At 40.4% G+C, this 15653-nt stretch overlaps 1 protein-coding gene across 1 annotated transcript in view; it reads right to left on the minus strand.

Moving 5' to 3' along the window:
• Positions 1 to 16: 16 nt before the first annotated feature.
• Positions 17 to 15653, minus strand: part of LOC142378880 (ras-specific guanine nucleotide-releasing factor 1-like) — a 28238-nt gene continuing 12601 nt past the window's right edge. The window contains exons 9-27 of the mRNA XM_075463840.1: positions 15462 to 15580; positions 14989 to 15149; positions 14571 to 14634; positions 13692 to 13834; positions 13198 to 13280; positions 11316 to 11564; positions 8996 to 9369; positions 8582 to 8698; positions 6977 to 7147; positions 6073 to 6179; positions 5844 to 5956; positions 5426 to 5486; positions 5201 to 5307; positions 4968 to 5052; positions 4684 to 4881; positions 4290 to 4369; positions 4038 to 4155; positions 3703 to 3771; positions 17 to 1962 (exon numbers count right to left, since the gene is read on the minus strand). Of these exons, the coding sequence (XP_075319955.1) occupies positions 1870 to 1962; positions 3703 to 3771; positions 4038 to 4155; positions 4290 to 4369; positions 4684 to 4881; positions 4968 to 5052; positions 5201 to 5307; positions 5426 to 5486; positions 5844 to 5956; positions 6073 to 6179; positions 6977 to 7147; positions 8582 to 8698; positions 8996 to 9369; positions 11316 to 11564; positions 13198 to 13280; positions 13692 to 13834; positions 14571 to 14634; positions 14989 to 15149; positions 15462 to 15580 (2512 nt within the window). The 3' untranslated portion in view covers positions 17 to 1869. The remainder of the gene's footprint in view (positions 1963 to 3702; positions 3772 to 4037; positions 4156 to 4289; positions 4370 to 4683; positions 4882 to 4967; positions 5053 to 5200; positions 5308 to 5425; positions 5487 to 5843; positions 5957 to 6072; positions 6180 to 6976; positions 7148 to 8581; positions 8699 to 8995; positions 9370 to 11315; positions 11565 to 13197; positions 13281 to 13691; positions 13835 to 14570; positions 14635 to 14988; positions 15150 to 15461; positions 15581 to 15653) is intronic.

Below are 15653 nucleotides of genomic sequence, written 5' to 3' on the forward strand. Positions count from 1 at the left end.
CCACAGCAGACTCCAACAAGCTTTTAGGGGGTAAGGTGACCTGCCTTCTTTTTGCTCAGGACCACTACCTGCCCCTTTTGACGACTCCCCCTCTGAGCCTCCACATGCAAAACCACAAGCAGTGTTTAAGGTTTGGTGCGCACAGCTGAGCTGACAATGCAAAACAGACACAACAGCCTGGGACACATCTCTCCCCCTGAGAAAGAATAGATTTATTAACAAGAGGTAATCAGGAAAGAATACACTTTTATACAAAACTGGAAATACTACTCAAGCTGTCGAAATAGACTGAAAGGTAATTCTCGTATCACTGGATATTGCTCACTGCAAACATTTGATGTGCCTGTTAGAGGGTAAAGAGTCATGTGCAAGGGTGGGGTGTAAATACAGTACACATACCGCTCTAGATATAGATTTGATTTTTGAACACGTGAAAGTGGTACATGCCTGCCACTTAAGCTTTTGGAGATTTTCTATACAAAGCCTGTAAAAAATACATATAAATATTCCAAGAAGAAGCACAATAATACAACAGTATAGTTCCTGCTAATGCATCGGAATAGACGGGATACAGAATGTGTTACACTTATAAGTTGTTTTCAACATTTGTTTCAAAGTATGATACACAGAAAAGTTATTACAGAGTTGAACGATCATAAGGATAACACATTTTGAGGGATATGTTTTTTTAGTTTCTTTTTTAATACATTGCACATTAGGAAATGCATCAGACTGCCTGTACACAATATTGTACACAGCCAATATTTCTGCTTCATTGGCAAATCGTAGAACAAAATAGGTCACATACTTTTGTGTATATAATCCATTTCATGATTAAGGCAAAACCATAATGCACTGGCCAAAGAGGATTAACCATAAAGACTACGCTCACAATGTCGGAGTGTAGAAGCTGGGAATTTAATGTCCTGAAGTGGCTCAATATTGGTTACATCTGCTACATACATTGCCTGGTGCTTATACTGTATATACATCATGTTGCCCACCAGGGGAATGAAGTGATAATAGGCTAAATTTCTCTAAAACTGAAAATATACCGTGGAAGTTTCACCACAATCCTTCCAAACATCTTTGTCAGTCAGTGGCTACATGAAACAACAGGGCACATGATTCAACTTTAGCCACTGCAGTGGTCCCACCTCTCCCCGTGTACTACACGAAGAGGAAAAGGTTTTTTTATGGTCTAAAATTAAAAATCATCTGTATTTGGTTGCAATAGTTTTCAATATATATCAACAATCAGGTAATAGTGCATTTGATTTTTGATTTTTTTTTGCTGCAGTCTGAATCTCTACAGATTGCAATCTTAAGGATCAACTTTAAATGAATGATTCTGGGAAATCGCATATTTGTGCTCTTTCATAAGATGAACTTGCACAAAGAGATTACGTAGAGACTTGTTTACAGATTGCTGTAGTTACAAGTATGTATATTACTTTATGTGTTTTTTCTTGACTTCTGACATCTAAGCAGAGAAGCCGGAGTTGATTATCATGTGTCAAAAGTGACCATCTCTCATGAATGAGTCTTTTTTCATACTGCACATTCCCATTTGGATACAGCTATAAATGAAGTCTATAAACTCTCATATCTACTTACTCTGTGGTTTAAAATAACTCCATCAAAAAATGGCATTTAGGACAATAAATAACATATAAATACCTGTAACTATAGAAAGAAAAAGTCTCTGGACTTCTACTCTCTAATAACGATTATAAACAACAAGTCCATTGGGGAGCATATACTAGAAGGGCACAGCCTACTGTGTCTAATACAAATAATAATAAATGTACACTATGAAAGCTTGTTCCTCTATGTTTCGCCATGTGAGCAGAGCGAGACAAATCCTCTTCATGTTGAAGTTTTGGGCTCGATTCTTAGAGATGCCTCGTACAGGCTCTCTTCATCCAGCACTGTACTGCTGTCCAGCAGGTACTTTGCCACCTGCAACAACACAGAGCAAGTTGTTAAAGATGTCTTTCTCTTCAGAATCTATAAAGAGATATTTGCCACTTGGGAGCAAAAACAGCATTTTTTTTTAATTAGAGCATGTCAAACTGGTTTACAAATTCCAGCAACACCTGAATGTAGTATGTGAATATGTCCAATTACATCTGTTAGTGTCACCACTGAAGAATACCCAGGACATTTCCAATAGCTAAAATGCCTTCATATATTCTCACTTATTTCCTCTCAAATTACTGTCAGCTGCTAAAAGTATCATGAAGTTTTTGTTGAAATGGTTTGTATGCTGTTTTTTTTTCATGTGTGATTTTTGTGGATGGTAGAGTTACACCTATAATTTTGTTATATAATCTTATGTTGTGTAATGATAAATAAACTTTTACGTAATCTGAGATAGTACGTGTAATACCCAAATGTCCCAGAAGTGTTAGATGTGGTCTTGGCTTGAAGAGTAATTTCAGTGACCTTTCTCTCCATGTCAAGTAGAAACAAGAGGCGTATAATGCCACTGAATTTGAGTTTGAACTTTCTACAGAGACATTTTGAGCAGACAATGAGTACCAGAGAAAGGATTTCTTTTCACTTAAACAATGCAGACTTAAATCAGTAGACTAAATTGCAAATTACAGAGCAGACAGACAAGGTGTTCTGGTAATACAAGTCAAACCCAAACTTAAATTTCATTGCAGTCACAGTTAATTCAAATTCTATGAACAAATTTTGCCTGAGAGAGATATAAAACTATGTTCATACAGCCCAGTCTCACAAGAAATGATGTAATAAGTATCTGTGTCCACATGTCCAAAGTGTATTACTGCCGCGAGTCGGGGTTGAAAATTGTAAGTTTGTGTAGTTTCCTGTTGTGTGCACGAGAGTGTCCAAGTTTTATTAATGTAACTGCAACATGTGAGAACCATCCTGATCTAAATCTACTCATGGACATCCATTGTAATACTAACACTGTGTTTTAAACTCTTAATCCGACCCATTTGCAAGGGAGATGGAAGTAGAAACGTTTAAGGACCATTAAAAATATTGTGTAGGATGGGTCTTAATTCGATGGAGGTCCTGTTTCGTTGGTGACGAGGGAGGGTGTTAGCCTAACACCCTCCCTCGTCACCTTCAAGCCATTCGCTTTATATTCAAACAAATGACGACTATTCTTCATGAACAGTGCGTTTTAATTTGTTTCCACAGTCACTGCCATTGGCTAAAGGCTGCATATTTTTTCATTAAGTCATTCACTTAGGTTGATCAGTTGTCATTTCCAACTGCCCTTTCATGCTTAGTATTAGTTGACCCTTCTCCAATCGCCACTCACCTGTTCTCATTCATATACTTTAACGATACCCCCACCATTTTAAATTAATTTCTGAAAAGGTTGCTCAAAATGGCCTTTTGAACCAATCACACTGTGTTGTGCTTCATTTATCTTCATCTATTATTATACCGAGGTTGGCAAGGCTTACACAGAGAAAGTTACTCCATCTTCCACTTCTAAGGTAAAACTGCTTCCCAAAATCGTAAGTAATCTAAGCAAGAAAAAAAATCAATAAAATATACCATAGACAAATAGTTATGTTTACCTATCTTTTCCAAAGCAGGGTTTTTCAGAATTTTTTTTAAGTGAGATCAACTTGTCAGACTTTACAGCTTAGGCTCACAGAAATGTGTAAAATAAATACACAATAAAACTACACAGGCAAAAAACAATCTCACCTTTGGCTGATAATCTATCTTGTAAGCTGTTTGCTGAAATTGCCGTATCTCTCTGATAATGTGAGATATCTGGGGAAAAAAATGTTCAGAATATCATATAACATTTAACAATGTAGACATTTTGGGTGAGAAATAGCAGATTTATTATTAGTAATTACTAATTTTACTGGATTCCTTACATGCAATAAATCATTTTGAATTTTCTCCACGGGGATGAATAAAGTTTTTTCTATCTATTTCTATAGAGAAATTAGAGGATTCAAGCTTGAAGCAAGATACAGGAAAAGGTGTGAGATAATGCAAAGAATGTAAATCATAATGTTGACGTTCTTAACCATTCTCATCTTGGAGAAGTTGACCAGGTTGTCCTCAGTGTAGTTGGGCGTTCCCTCCTCAATGAAGGCCAGGTCAGTCAGGTACATCCCCAGGTAGGGAACACAGGGAGGGTCGCAGCTGCGGAGCACAGGCACGTCAGTGGGAGAAAAAGATTGTACAGATGCACACAAAGAAATAAACACAAAAAGGAATACATTTTACTTATCCAGCAGAATATCAGGAGAGGAAGTGAAAAAACCATGAAAGCTTACTTCTTCAGAGCCTCTCTCAGGTTTTTGAATCGGCCCTCTGATGACACCAGCTTCTGTAGCTTGTCGATCAAAGTCCTTGTCTAGAAAGATGATCAGAGAAACATTGTTACTGCTTGTACCTTAAAATGTCAATGAACTCCTGTTAAGCTGAGTACAATGTTGTTCAGAATAATCACGATAAGCCTCTGTAGAAGCGTGGTGTCAAGCCTTGGTCATTTTCGATAAAGGTTGAAAACAAAAGTAGAGTTTCAAATGTGCTTACTTGCCCAAAGCTGAGATGACTAAATGGGAACCAGAGCCACTCTCAAATCTGTATGCCTAGCATGAGAAATATTTCCTACTAATCAGTGAGTTTTGTCTCATTTGGAGCAGGTGAAGGGGAGATGACAAATACCTGCTTAGAGATTTTGAGCCAGGTCTTCTTGAGGCGGAAGACGGAGCTGCGATTGAGAGAAGATGTAATCTCCAGCACGGCGTTGTAGTTGTGGAGGCACCGACAGATGTCAGCCACCGCCACCCATTTCTCTATCCCCGCCACCCTCATGTTGACATCGTCCCATTGAAGGATCTCTGTGGCAATCCTGTTACTTATCTGACAAAAAAGGAGACAAATACACACCATAATATCCATCTAGCTATTATATATATTATAATAATAATTTCACAACAAAAACTTACATCGTTGAAATGCTTGGTTGTTTTCATTATGTAAGGTGTTCTCTCGTTCTTGTCATTCTTCATCCAGCCTTGACCAAAGAACTCCCTGTACGAAAAAAAAAAATCCAAATAATCAACAACATCACTTGTCACATCACATATCATCATTCACTGTGTGTTTCCTTCCTTTGCCCTATGAAATTTCTGCGTCTGTGTTTGTGTGCATGCATGTACACTTGTGTGCATGCACTCACTCGTATGGGATGACCTTGAAGACCAGGTGGTCCAGCATTGTAAGTTGCTCAGCAATCTCCAAAGCAGAGTGGCTGTCAAATGGTTCGGTCTTAATTTCATCCATAGCCTGAACACAGCAACACAAACAAAAATCATTTAAACTGAAGCAGAAATAAGGGCTAGAAAACACCCCAGAAATAAGAGTGTCTCTATTCTGAAGAGGAGGTTTGTTATCTATCTCTCACCATCTGTGTAATCTCCTCAATGGTGGCCTGACTGTCTCCAGGATCCTCCTGAGTGAGAGTCCTGCAAACAAGAAGACACAAATGCTGATATTTGACAATTTTGTTGTCATGACATAATCTATGTTGCAGTCCAGCGTCAGATTTACAGTTTGGTAAATTTTGCCATTTAGAGTACTGGTTTGCCTTCAGGCTGAAACGTTTTTGCTTCCTGCACCGTCACTGCCACCGTTCAGGTACATTTCGTGAGGTTAGAATTAGGCCAGTGTGAATGGTAAAGCATTTATCTCCAGTTCCTGTTTTTACTCACTCAAAAGAATCAAATCAATCATGCCGTTACAAAGATGTTTCCTTCCTGGAAGCCTACACACAGATGTGTCATATATGTATGTGCAATTAAGCGACAAATGGAAAGTCCAACCTGATTATGTTGGCAGCTGCCTTTCTTTCCTGGGTCAAGAGCTCTGGGTCATGCATCACCTCCTCCAGGAAGCCAATTACCCGCATCTTCAACTCTGTGTTCTGCTCAAAGTCCTGAGGACCCGAACAGGAACAATGTCATTGCAGAGGTGTTATTTGTCTCCTTCAGAGACAAAACATTATATATGGAAGAAAAAAAAGAAATTAAAAGGAAATAAGGTGTACTGTACCTGTGAGTGTTTGGAGACCCAATGACGCAGCACATTCAGGACTCTGTTCGTGGCAGCTCTTCGGATGACAAACTCTTTGTCCCCATTCCTTTGATCTGTAGGAAATCCTGCAACCAGTTTTACCACAGTTATATTCAAACTAGCTCTCACCTGCTTGGTAACATTATTCTTGGAAGGCTTGTTTCTGTACGGTTATAAGATTTTCCTTCTAAATACAGAGAACTGCCAGTCAAACATTGCACTAGACATAAATACATATGGATTTAGTCTGAGCGCTTTAAAGGGTCCTGATCGGATGACTCCATATTCCCCTTTGCTGTCCCTCTTGTTGCGGTGTTTGTGTGTAGGTGTGTTTTATTATAGAACTATAATTGATACAGAAAATTAAAGTAATAGTAATGTGATGTATAAAACATACATACACATTAACCTGGTATGCAGAAAATCAAGCGATATGATGTTTTCTTGCTTAAAATATGCAAATATGTCATTTTCAGTACAGTTTTGCAACATGCAGATGATCGATCATCAAATAATTATGAAGGAATGAAGAAAATAATAAAACAAGCTTATTTACAAGTAAATATAAACCTCCTCAAATGTATACTTTAGAGAGTAAAGTATACGTTTGAGGATGTATACCCCCCCGCCCCCCCAGAGGCCATAAAGCATTAAACAGTCTACATTTGAACGTGTGGTTGTGTAAGCTTACCACAGCTAAGCTTTTCTGGCCATCACTGTTTCATCAATAAATGCACAATTTAGATAATGTCTCTGTTACCAGGTTATAGCCGATCACTTCTAATTCGTCAGTATCAAATTCAGTGGAAAATGGCAGACACAGAAAACTTCCATACAGTATCGCTGATGTTGACGACAAGTACCAGTCCCTAAGCTAACAGACCTGTGCTGGCGAGGGACATGCGGCGGTACTTCTCCTTGGTTGGAGTGCCTTCATTGGCACCAGCCGTGGCAATGGCGAAAGCCGAGGCAGCAGACAGGGCACTGCGGTTATTATCAAGCTCCCGGCAAGATGACACCACCATGCCGTTGTTAAAGGAAAACAGGGAAAACTCTGAAAAATGGAACCACGGATTAAAATCCATCATCACACATTTTAAGAAATAAAAATGTTAAGGACAATTCCCTAAAATTAGAACAGTTCATTAAGTCTGACCCTTTCAGAGCTTCTCTCTGAGCCTCCTACATGTTAAGACTAAAAGGAAAAAAACGCTCAAGTGTCAATGGGTGATTTTATTCCCTCTGTGAAGTGCTGCAAAGACACTGTTGTGTACAGGTATTATCAAACTAAGTTGTTGACCACTGGAGGGCAACAGAGAGCTGAAACAGACTCGGCACAGCATGTCCTGTGGTTCGTGGCAGTGATCGTGTACACTCCACTGTGCCTGCCCCTCTGCCTCTCTCTTTTACTCCCTTCTTCCCTCCCTGCCTTCCTCCGTTCAGCCGGGGGCGGCATAGAAGAACACGCACATCGTTGCTAAGGTACAAGGTTTCCTTCCACCTACTCACACAAAGCACTGGCTTCCCTTGTATCCAGCAACGTGGGAAGAGAACACACTGGGGATGAATTGTGCTTGACTACCTACGGGGTGGATGCTCCCTCTCCATGCAGTACAGGGAGGGCCAGGATGCTGTGGGTGGTTTTTATCAAGACCTTATTTGGCTGTAGCTGTGCTTGTCGTTTTCTGAAAAAAAGTTTGCTCCAAGTCTGCCGTGGCTATATTTATTGACCTCTGTCAATCTGCGTTCGCAGTGTTCATCTTTTTAGACCTGTGGCATGACCGGATGGTAAAAAATACCTCATGCAGTCAGCAAGTTAAGACAAGGTTGCATCCTGAAGTGGACATGTTTAAACAGTTTGATTAATCCAACCATTAAATGTGCATGTAAACATATACCAATAACAATTACAGCTAGTTGAACATTTTAATTGCGTCTCTTTCAAAGACATAAGGTGTCTGCGCTGTAGCTACTTCTACATCTAAACAAAAGAGGAACATGTATTGCACATTTACTTCAAGAGAAATGCCCTTTCTTTGGCACGTTTGACTATCAAAAATCAAGAAATATCATACTTTTGATTTCAGCTGGAGTAATACTGCTGCTTAGAGCACTCAGTATTTGCTCTTTTTATTTCCATTTAATCCATTTATCCATTTTATAACTGCTCATTTAATTGTCAAGTTATCTGCCAGTTGGAATTATTCATTCAAGTGGTCATAAGAGGATGTGATATTATTAAAGGCATGTTTGCTTTTTATAATGGGCATTTGCCAACATACTCCTCTGATAAGAACAGCATATCAGTAGCACTGATCACTAAGCCACAGCGATTTACCAGTTCTCACATCCCTCCAAGCCAATTTCTTCTTTTTTAACTGGTGGGCTGGGATTTAAAAGTAGATCATAAGACATCCAAACAAGCAGTGGACATGAAAGAGCTTAAATTGTTCAGATAGGGTCTCAGCACAAGAATGGAAACATGTACCTGAGTTTTTTGATTTGACATTTTTAGGTGTTGATGGTGACTTTGGGGGAGACATTTCTGCTTCTGCATCATCACTCTGACTTGGGTCTTCATCGCATTCCTCTCTTACAGAGAGATCTGGACAGAGAGAGCATCAAACAGTAAAGAGAAAAGAAAAAAAAAGGGAATAAGTAAAGGCTTCAGTACAACTAGAGCAGGAGAGGTCAGGAAAGTAAGTTATCAACAAAATGCAGTTTGTTGTTGAGTTTAAGAAATTTTCCATTGTACTGAAATTGGCTCATACATTTTCACATATACATCATAGTCAGACTTGGGTTTGGGATCGATTAAGTTTAATGAACAAAAAAACAAGATTTTGGCATCCTTTGACAAAAGAATTTGGCAAAAATCACAAAAGCTTTCAGTGGCTCTGACCTTGCTTGCTGAGGACAGACTCTTCAGCTTTGCCTTCGGTCTTTGCCTCTCCCTCGTCAGGGATTTTGCTGGCCATGGTGCTGGAAACATAGAGCTTGTTGATGTCAAGTGTGGTCTTGCTGAAGGGTGACATGGTGGAGTGCATGCTTGCATAGCCATTGGGAGAGCAGTTGAGTGCAGCCAGATCCAGGGCTTTGCCCCCTGTAATGATGGGGATGTTGAGCGAAAGTTTGCGACGGCGGTTCGGAGAGGACGTCTTGGTGATAGAGAGAGGAGGAGGGGAGGAGAACTTGCGGCTGGCACGTGGCGACGTGGGTGGCTCACCGTAGAGGAGTTTGTTGTTCTGGCTGCTGGCAAAGAAAAGCTCCAAAGAGCTGCAGGAAAGGGTAAAGTGAGAAAGAGGTGAAATAAACTAAACTATGAACTAAACTTTCTCAACAAAAAGCAACGTTCTTCTTTTTTTTTTATTCTGAGTTCCAAACAATGCAATCTGAATAGGACAGAGTGCAACAGGAAGAAATGGTTATAGTGAGGGTGTATGGTGCACTTGATGTCAGAGGCAGAGAGGGAACACATTAACTGCAGGGCTCCTCAGGAGCTCCTGCCTCTTTTATTTAAGCTACATTGTTTAAGACTGCATCCTCCTTGCACTGAGAGCCACCCCCTCTGAAGGCCTATAAATAGCATGTCAAGTGACAGTGTGGGAGGTACGGGTGCTGCCAACAGCAACCAGCCCAGGGGAGGCCCACAGAGACATGGGGAGAGAGACACATAGAGAAAAGGGGAGCCGAAAAGATATAGAGAGGGAAAGTGGGAGAAGGAGACAGAGGTACAATCGAAAGAAAAAAGCAGGGGCGAAACAGTGATACAGAGAGGGAGGGCATGAGAGAAGAGCAACATAGTGGATATGGATTCCACCACAGCAAAAGCTGCTGGCTGGGAGTGGGCGAATGGGAAGCCTCCAGCCCTATATGGTGTATGCTGCAGCCATGTTGTGTTTCCTTTCCAAATTCTCAAAAGAGTAATGTAAGAAGATTAGTGTGGGAAAATATGGGGACAGAGGAAAGGTTAGGGGGAGGCAAATAAATTAGGGGAAGCAAAACAGACAACCAAGAGAGGTCAAAGTAAAGGAAGAAAATAAGATAATTGAGCAGGAGACAACAGAGGAGTATGACAAAAAGGAGGAAGGAGGAGAAAAGAGCAGGGTGCAAAACACCACCATCAATATTTAATACCGTGGAGCTACTGCAGATGATGGGGGAGAGAGGGAGGGAGAAGACAGGAGAGAGGGGGAGAGGGTGGGGTCCTGCAGCAGAGTACAGGGTTGCCATGGTGACAGTGCAGCGGAGAGAGGGATGGTCAGACTTGTGGAAAGAAAAAGAAAAGTGAGAGAATGGAAAAGGGTAAGACAAAAATGAGAAAGAGGAGGACGAGTTAGGGAGAGGTGGGTGGACTGAGGACCCAATTAACTGTGATGGTGAGCAGTAGATGTACTCGTTTGACCTCTCACTGCCTTCTTTCCAGTCCCTCCTCACCTGGACAGGATTTGATGGCATGATGGGCTGCTTAGAGACAGTCCACGTGAGAACAAAGACTAATTCAGACGCTGGGGAAGTCCCACCTCTTCACTGCACCATTACAGCACTGCTGCTGCATCCTCAGGAGAGGAAATCTCAAACTTTGTTCTTGTTTTTGTTATTAAAAACTGCAGGAACCAACTAAGTTGTAGAGTTTAATTAAGCCAATCATTGAAGCACTGCTGCATAAAGCTGTCCTCAAATGCTAGCCAAAACTTTGACACAAAAAGAGAAAAACAAATTGGATCTTGATGCCAAACAGCATAGGGCTGAAAAATTAGGACAACACGGAAGTGTGGCCACTTCAAGCAGGTTGTGTTAATCATCATACATTGTGCCATTGTTCAGAGCAGAAATATATGTTTCCAGTTTTGGTCTCTTTAGCTAATTTCCTCATTCATGAAAACTTAAAAGGGTGTAAAGTCACCAGTCTGAACTATTTTAAGGCTAAGTAGAGGAATTACTTCATTGGTGAGTGGATGCTATGAGCCTTAGGTGAGTGCTGGTATCAGGGGATGGACATAATGTTCTACAGTTCTCAGTAAGATCCAGTGGAATCTGACTTGGAAGAATATGCACGCTCCCACTTTAACCTACAGCCAGTTTCAGGATCACAAATCAACAAGCTCATGAGACTGGTCGAGATGCAGGTAACATGGAATGGGTTCCAACAGCTAAAATGTGGTTAATATGAGCTCCTACCAGGAGTCTCTTCACATCCCATTCAGATTCAGCTCTCTTACCGTGCAGGGATGGCACTAATTGGCTTCTTGTAGATGGTGATGAGCTTGTCGAGCACTACATCAGCACTGGTGAAGACACGGTATGAGTGGAGAAAGGTGTTCAGGAAGTCAATGGAGAGGAAGCGCAAGTCGGTTAACCTCTCCAGCAATCGCTCCACACTGGCATAGCGGATCTGTAGCACCTTGCACGAGTTCATCATCTTGCTGAAGCGAATGTCGACATCATCACAGTACAAGCTGGTATCTGACCTGTATTGGAGTTCAACACAGTATGGGAATATTACTCACATGGATTTAGATCTCAATACCAAAGCTGCCCTCCTCCAGTGAACATTGGTCATGCGTGGGTCAGTGGTCAGGGCCTCGACATCGCTGTCCATAGCTGTTTGTTTCTCAACTGAGACAAAAGTATCATAGAACTAATTTGACAACTCACACAGTATTTTAGCAAATTATGCAGCTTCATAATAAGTTTCACAGCCAATACAATTTCACTAAAAGGTGACTAACTGCTCAGGACTTCACCCCATCTGTCCCAGCAGAGATGTTTAAATCTGTTTGGTGAAGACCCACTGATGGGGTCCTTACAAAATTAAGAAGTTTAAGACATGCTTCATTCAGTTGTCCAAAATTTTCTTGATGTGGGTATGTGTCTATTGACAGAAGATAGAGACTGGGCTTACGTTAATGAAAACCTTGGCATTAGGTTTCAATTAACTTAAAGGGGAACTCCGGGGCATTTGAAGCGCATTTCCATTGCTAGAGGTTGTCAAATACTGACAGTAGGACACAGACCGGTGCAAATCTGCGCTCCCTGTGTGGAGATCGCGCTGTTCGCTCAGCCTGTCATGCGAGGCTAATACGTGGTGGCTAAGGGGCAAGCGCTAACCCTTCCACATAAAACAACAACTTGCACACTGCAGAAACGTCACACCACTTTATAAACCATCCGACAATAAAGTCACAAGCCTTACCATCAAAACCATATGCATGGTTCTTAAATTATTGGCATGGGGACGTTACAAAACAACTTTATAAACAGCATGTAACTCACCGGTTAGTTGTACGCTCGCGCATGTGAAAGCCCAAAAGAGTCAATGGACGATAATCACATATACAAAACAATTATCTTCTCTAGAAAAACTGCGTTCAAGTATTTAAAACATTACAACAATATTACTGGGCATGTATTGTTGTAATGTTTTAAATACTTGAACGCAGTTTTTCTAGAGAAGATAATTGTTTTGTATATGGGAGTATCGTCCATTGACTCTTTTGGGCTTTCACATGCGCGAGCGTACAACTAACCGGTGAGTTACATGCTGTTTATAAAGTTGTTTTGTAACGTCCCCATGCCAGTAATGTGAGAACCATGCATATGGTTTTGATGGTAAGGCTTGTGACTTTATTTTCGGATGGTTTATAAAGTGGTGTGACGTTTCTGCAGTGTGCAAGTTGTTGTTTTACGTGGAAGGGTTAGCACTTGCCCCTTAGCCACCACGTATTAGCCTCGCATGACAGGCTGAGCGAACAGCGCTATCTCCACACAGGGAGCGCAGATTTGCACCAGTCTGTGTCCTACTGTCAGTATTTGACAACCTCTAGCAATGGAAATGCGCTTCAAATGCCCCAGAGTTCTCCTTTAAGGGTGAAGATTAAGATACGGCATGTAACTGTGACAGTTTAGATTTCAGCCAAGGGACTATGTATGCATATCACTGAAGTTCCTTACAAGGATAGAAGCACAAAAGTGTGACTTTATGTACTCCCCTATGTTCATGAATTCTTCACGCATTTGTCACATATTCATGTAATGCTAATGCCAGTCTCTGACTCTGCATGTATAATGCATGTTTACTGCTGCATGGTGCCCAACTCTTACTTAATCATCTGTGGAACGGAGACTTTACTGTTTTCCTCAAATGCATTCATCATCAAACCATTGCAGCGGATGTTGTCAATGCACTGTAAAGCAGAGAGGTAGACAGAAAAAAAAAGCTCTCAGTGAGCATAACTATGCACGGTGATGACTGAATTCACAAACCTGTTGATGCTGCAGGCTTCAAACCCCTTAACTCTAATCCAGGTGTCATATTGCTTCTTTGCTCTGATTCTCTTAATTAATAAAAATCTGTCCAAAAATTGATCAGATCAGATTTGACACATATAGAGCTATATTATTGTCTTTTTGTCCATGATTGCTGTCTTGTATTTAACTCTCAGTTTTATTCCATCTGACATATATGTACATAAACAGTTTCGACAATACTGATCAAATTTGGAATAAAAAAAAAAAAAAACAGAAAATGTTCACCTTAAGTCACTGTCCTCAGTTTTTTTTTATTTTTATAAATGCACACTGGTGGGGACATATACCTGGCTGATATCACTTGTCCATGCTGACTTTTCCTGTCGGGATGAAGCCACAAGAATTACAGTGTAAGGCTGGCCTTCTTTGGGCTCCACCATGACTTTAAAGTCCAGGTGCTCTGTGTCCTGACCACTCCGCTCCCCTTTAGCTGCAAGGCACAAATTGAACAACCTTGACTTGAACAGGAATGGACAGACCATGGAGATGTGCACATTATTTAAGTTCAGCTTCCTCTGTTTATACATTACTTAGTGTCACTCTGGTAGTGTTGTTTTTTTTTTGCAGCTTCTTGTTGAAAGTTGATAGATGTACATTACTAATACATACAAGGATCCATTGTGTTCAATTTTGAATTGCCTTGTGTACGAATTGTGCTCCACAAATTAACTTGTCTTTCCTTAATTTTATCAAATGATATGTAACAATCATCAGTCCACCAACAACTGAATTTTTGTTTGCTTTGCTCTTTCTTCCAATGGGGTCGAAGACAAAACCTCACTTATCAAAAGTAATGGAACATGATAAAATTCATATTTTCACTGTAGTGATTTATTCTTTTTACTCCCCTGACAATGTGTAACGTAGAAGCAAAACTGATAGGTCTCCTTCATATAAAATACACAAAAAGTATGTCAAATTCAAAATCACCCCAACAAACACAATTTAATCTACTAAAATGGGAAACATTGATAAATCAATCGAGCAGGCAGATTTTTGCACTTCTTTCCTCTGTAAGGTGATGCTACATCATCCAGTAAAGCTTGTATTGTATAGTAACAGAAAAGCTGAAATGCTTATTGATTCAATGACTAAACACATTACACACTCAGCTTGTTGATGTTTATGTTAACAAGCATTTGAATATAATACAGATCATAGCTTACACTCATCGTCTGTGCCCTCTGGCTCCTCCATTAGGGTGCAGTCTATGAGAGACACCACTCCATTCTGTGACAGGGTTGAGAGGTTACAGCACGTCATCAGCTAACACAAATCTTTAGGTACGTTAGACCTTCCTTTGGATATTGTTTGAGTCATGACATTTGACAGTGTCATCACAGAGATTGAGCAACCTTAACTTAGATATTGATGCTCTTCAAATTATGGGTCATTGACAATCATTCGTACAGTATCATAACTGATTTACAAATAGGCAAACATAAGCCTACCCTACACTCCAGTCTCAAGTCTCTTTGAATTAAGAATAGATCTACCTACTGGGAAATTATGAGAAAGGAAAAGTTGACAAACATTTTCTGTTATTTTGCTCTGGGCTATTTTGTGTAAAAGGTCCTGCTGTACCTTAGTGATGTGAAGTTTTCCTCCAGAGCCTCGAGTACAGATGATAAGATGTTTGGAGAAGAGGAAACACTGTCTCTCGCCTTCCTTCTTCAGAGACAGAGAACCTAGCCGGCCTCTTGTGATCTTCCCTTTCTCGCTCATTGGCACCTGTATGAGAGAACCTGTGGGAAAACAAATCATGTGTTTCAACGCATGATAAAAAAAAAATAATAATTTTTATCCCATTTCAAAGTTAAATCCTAAAACCTTTATAAGAAAAATATGCAACATTAACATGTAAACATTCAAACTTCAGTTATAGGCTGTTAAAATAAGTCACGGATGATTCTGTTCACATGCGCTATAAACACTTCTGAGCGCATAATTTCTGAGTTTCAGGCTTCTGAGAGGTAGATGTTGTTTTCTCTTTCATAAAGGTTATCCAGTGATCAGGGTCGGTGCTGTAATCCAACAACAAAACAAAATTCTCCTACCTTGTCTGACGAACGTCTGGCTGGTGTCAAGCAGCACTTCACAACCCTCCACAATCATGCGCTCAATGGCCAGGTTCTTCCTGATGTTCTCCGTCTCACTCACCTCATCATGCATGATTCTGAAAGGTCAACAAACACAAACAAAATCAGGTGCTTCTCAAAAAATTGGACATTTTTTCTGTATCTTCTAAC

This window comes from Odontesthes bonariensis, chromosome 1 (assembly GCF_027942865.1).
Source record: "Odontesthes bonariensis isolate fOdoBon6 chromosome 1, fOdoBon6.hap1, whole genome shotgun sequence".
Lineage (NCBI taxonomy): Eukaryota > Metazoa > Chordata > Actinopteri > Atheriniformes > Atherinopsidae > Odontesthes > Odontesthes bonariensis.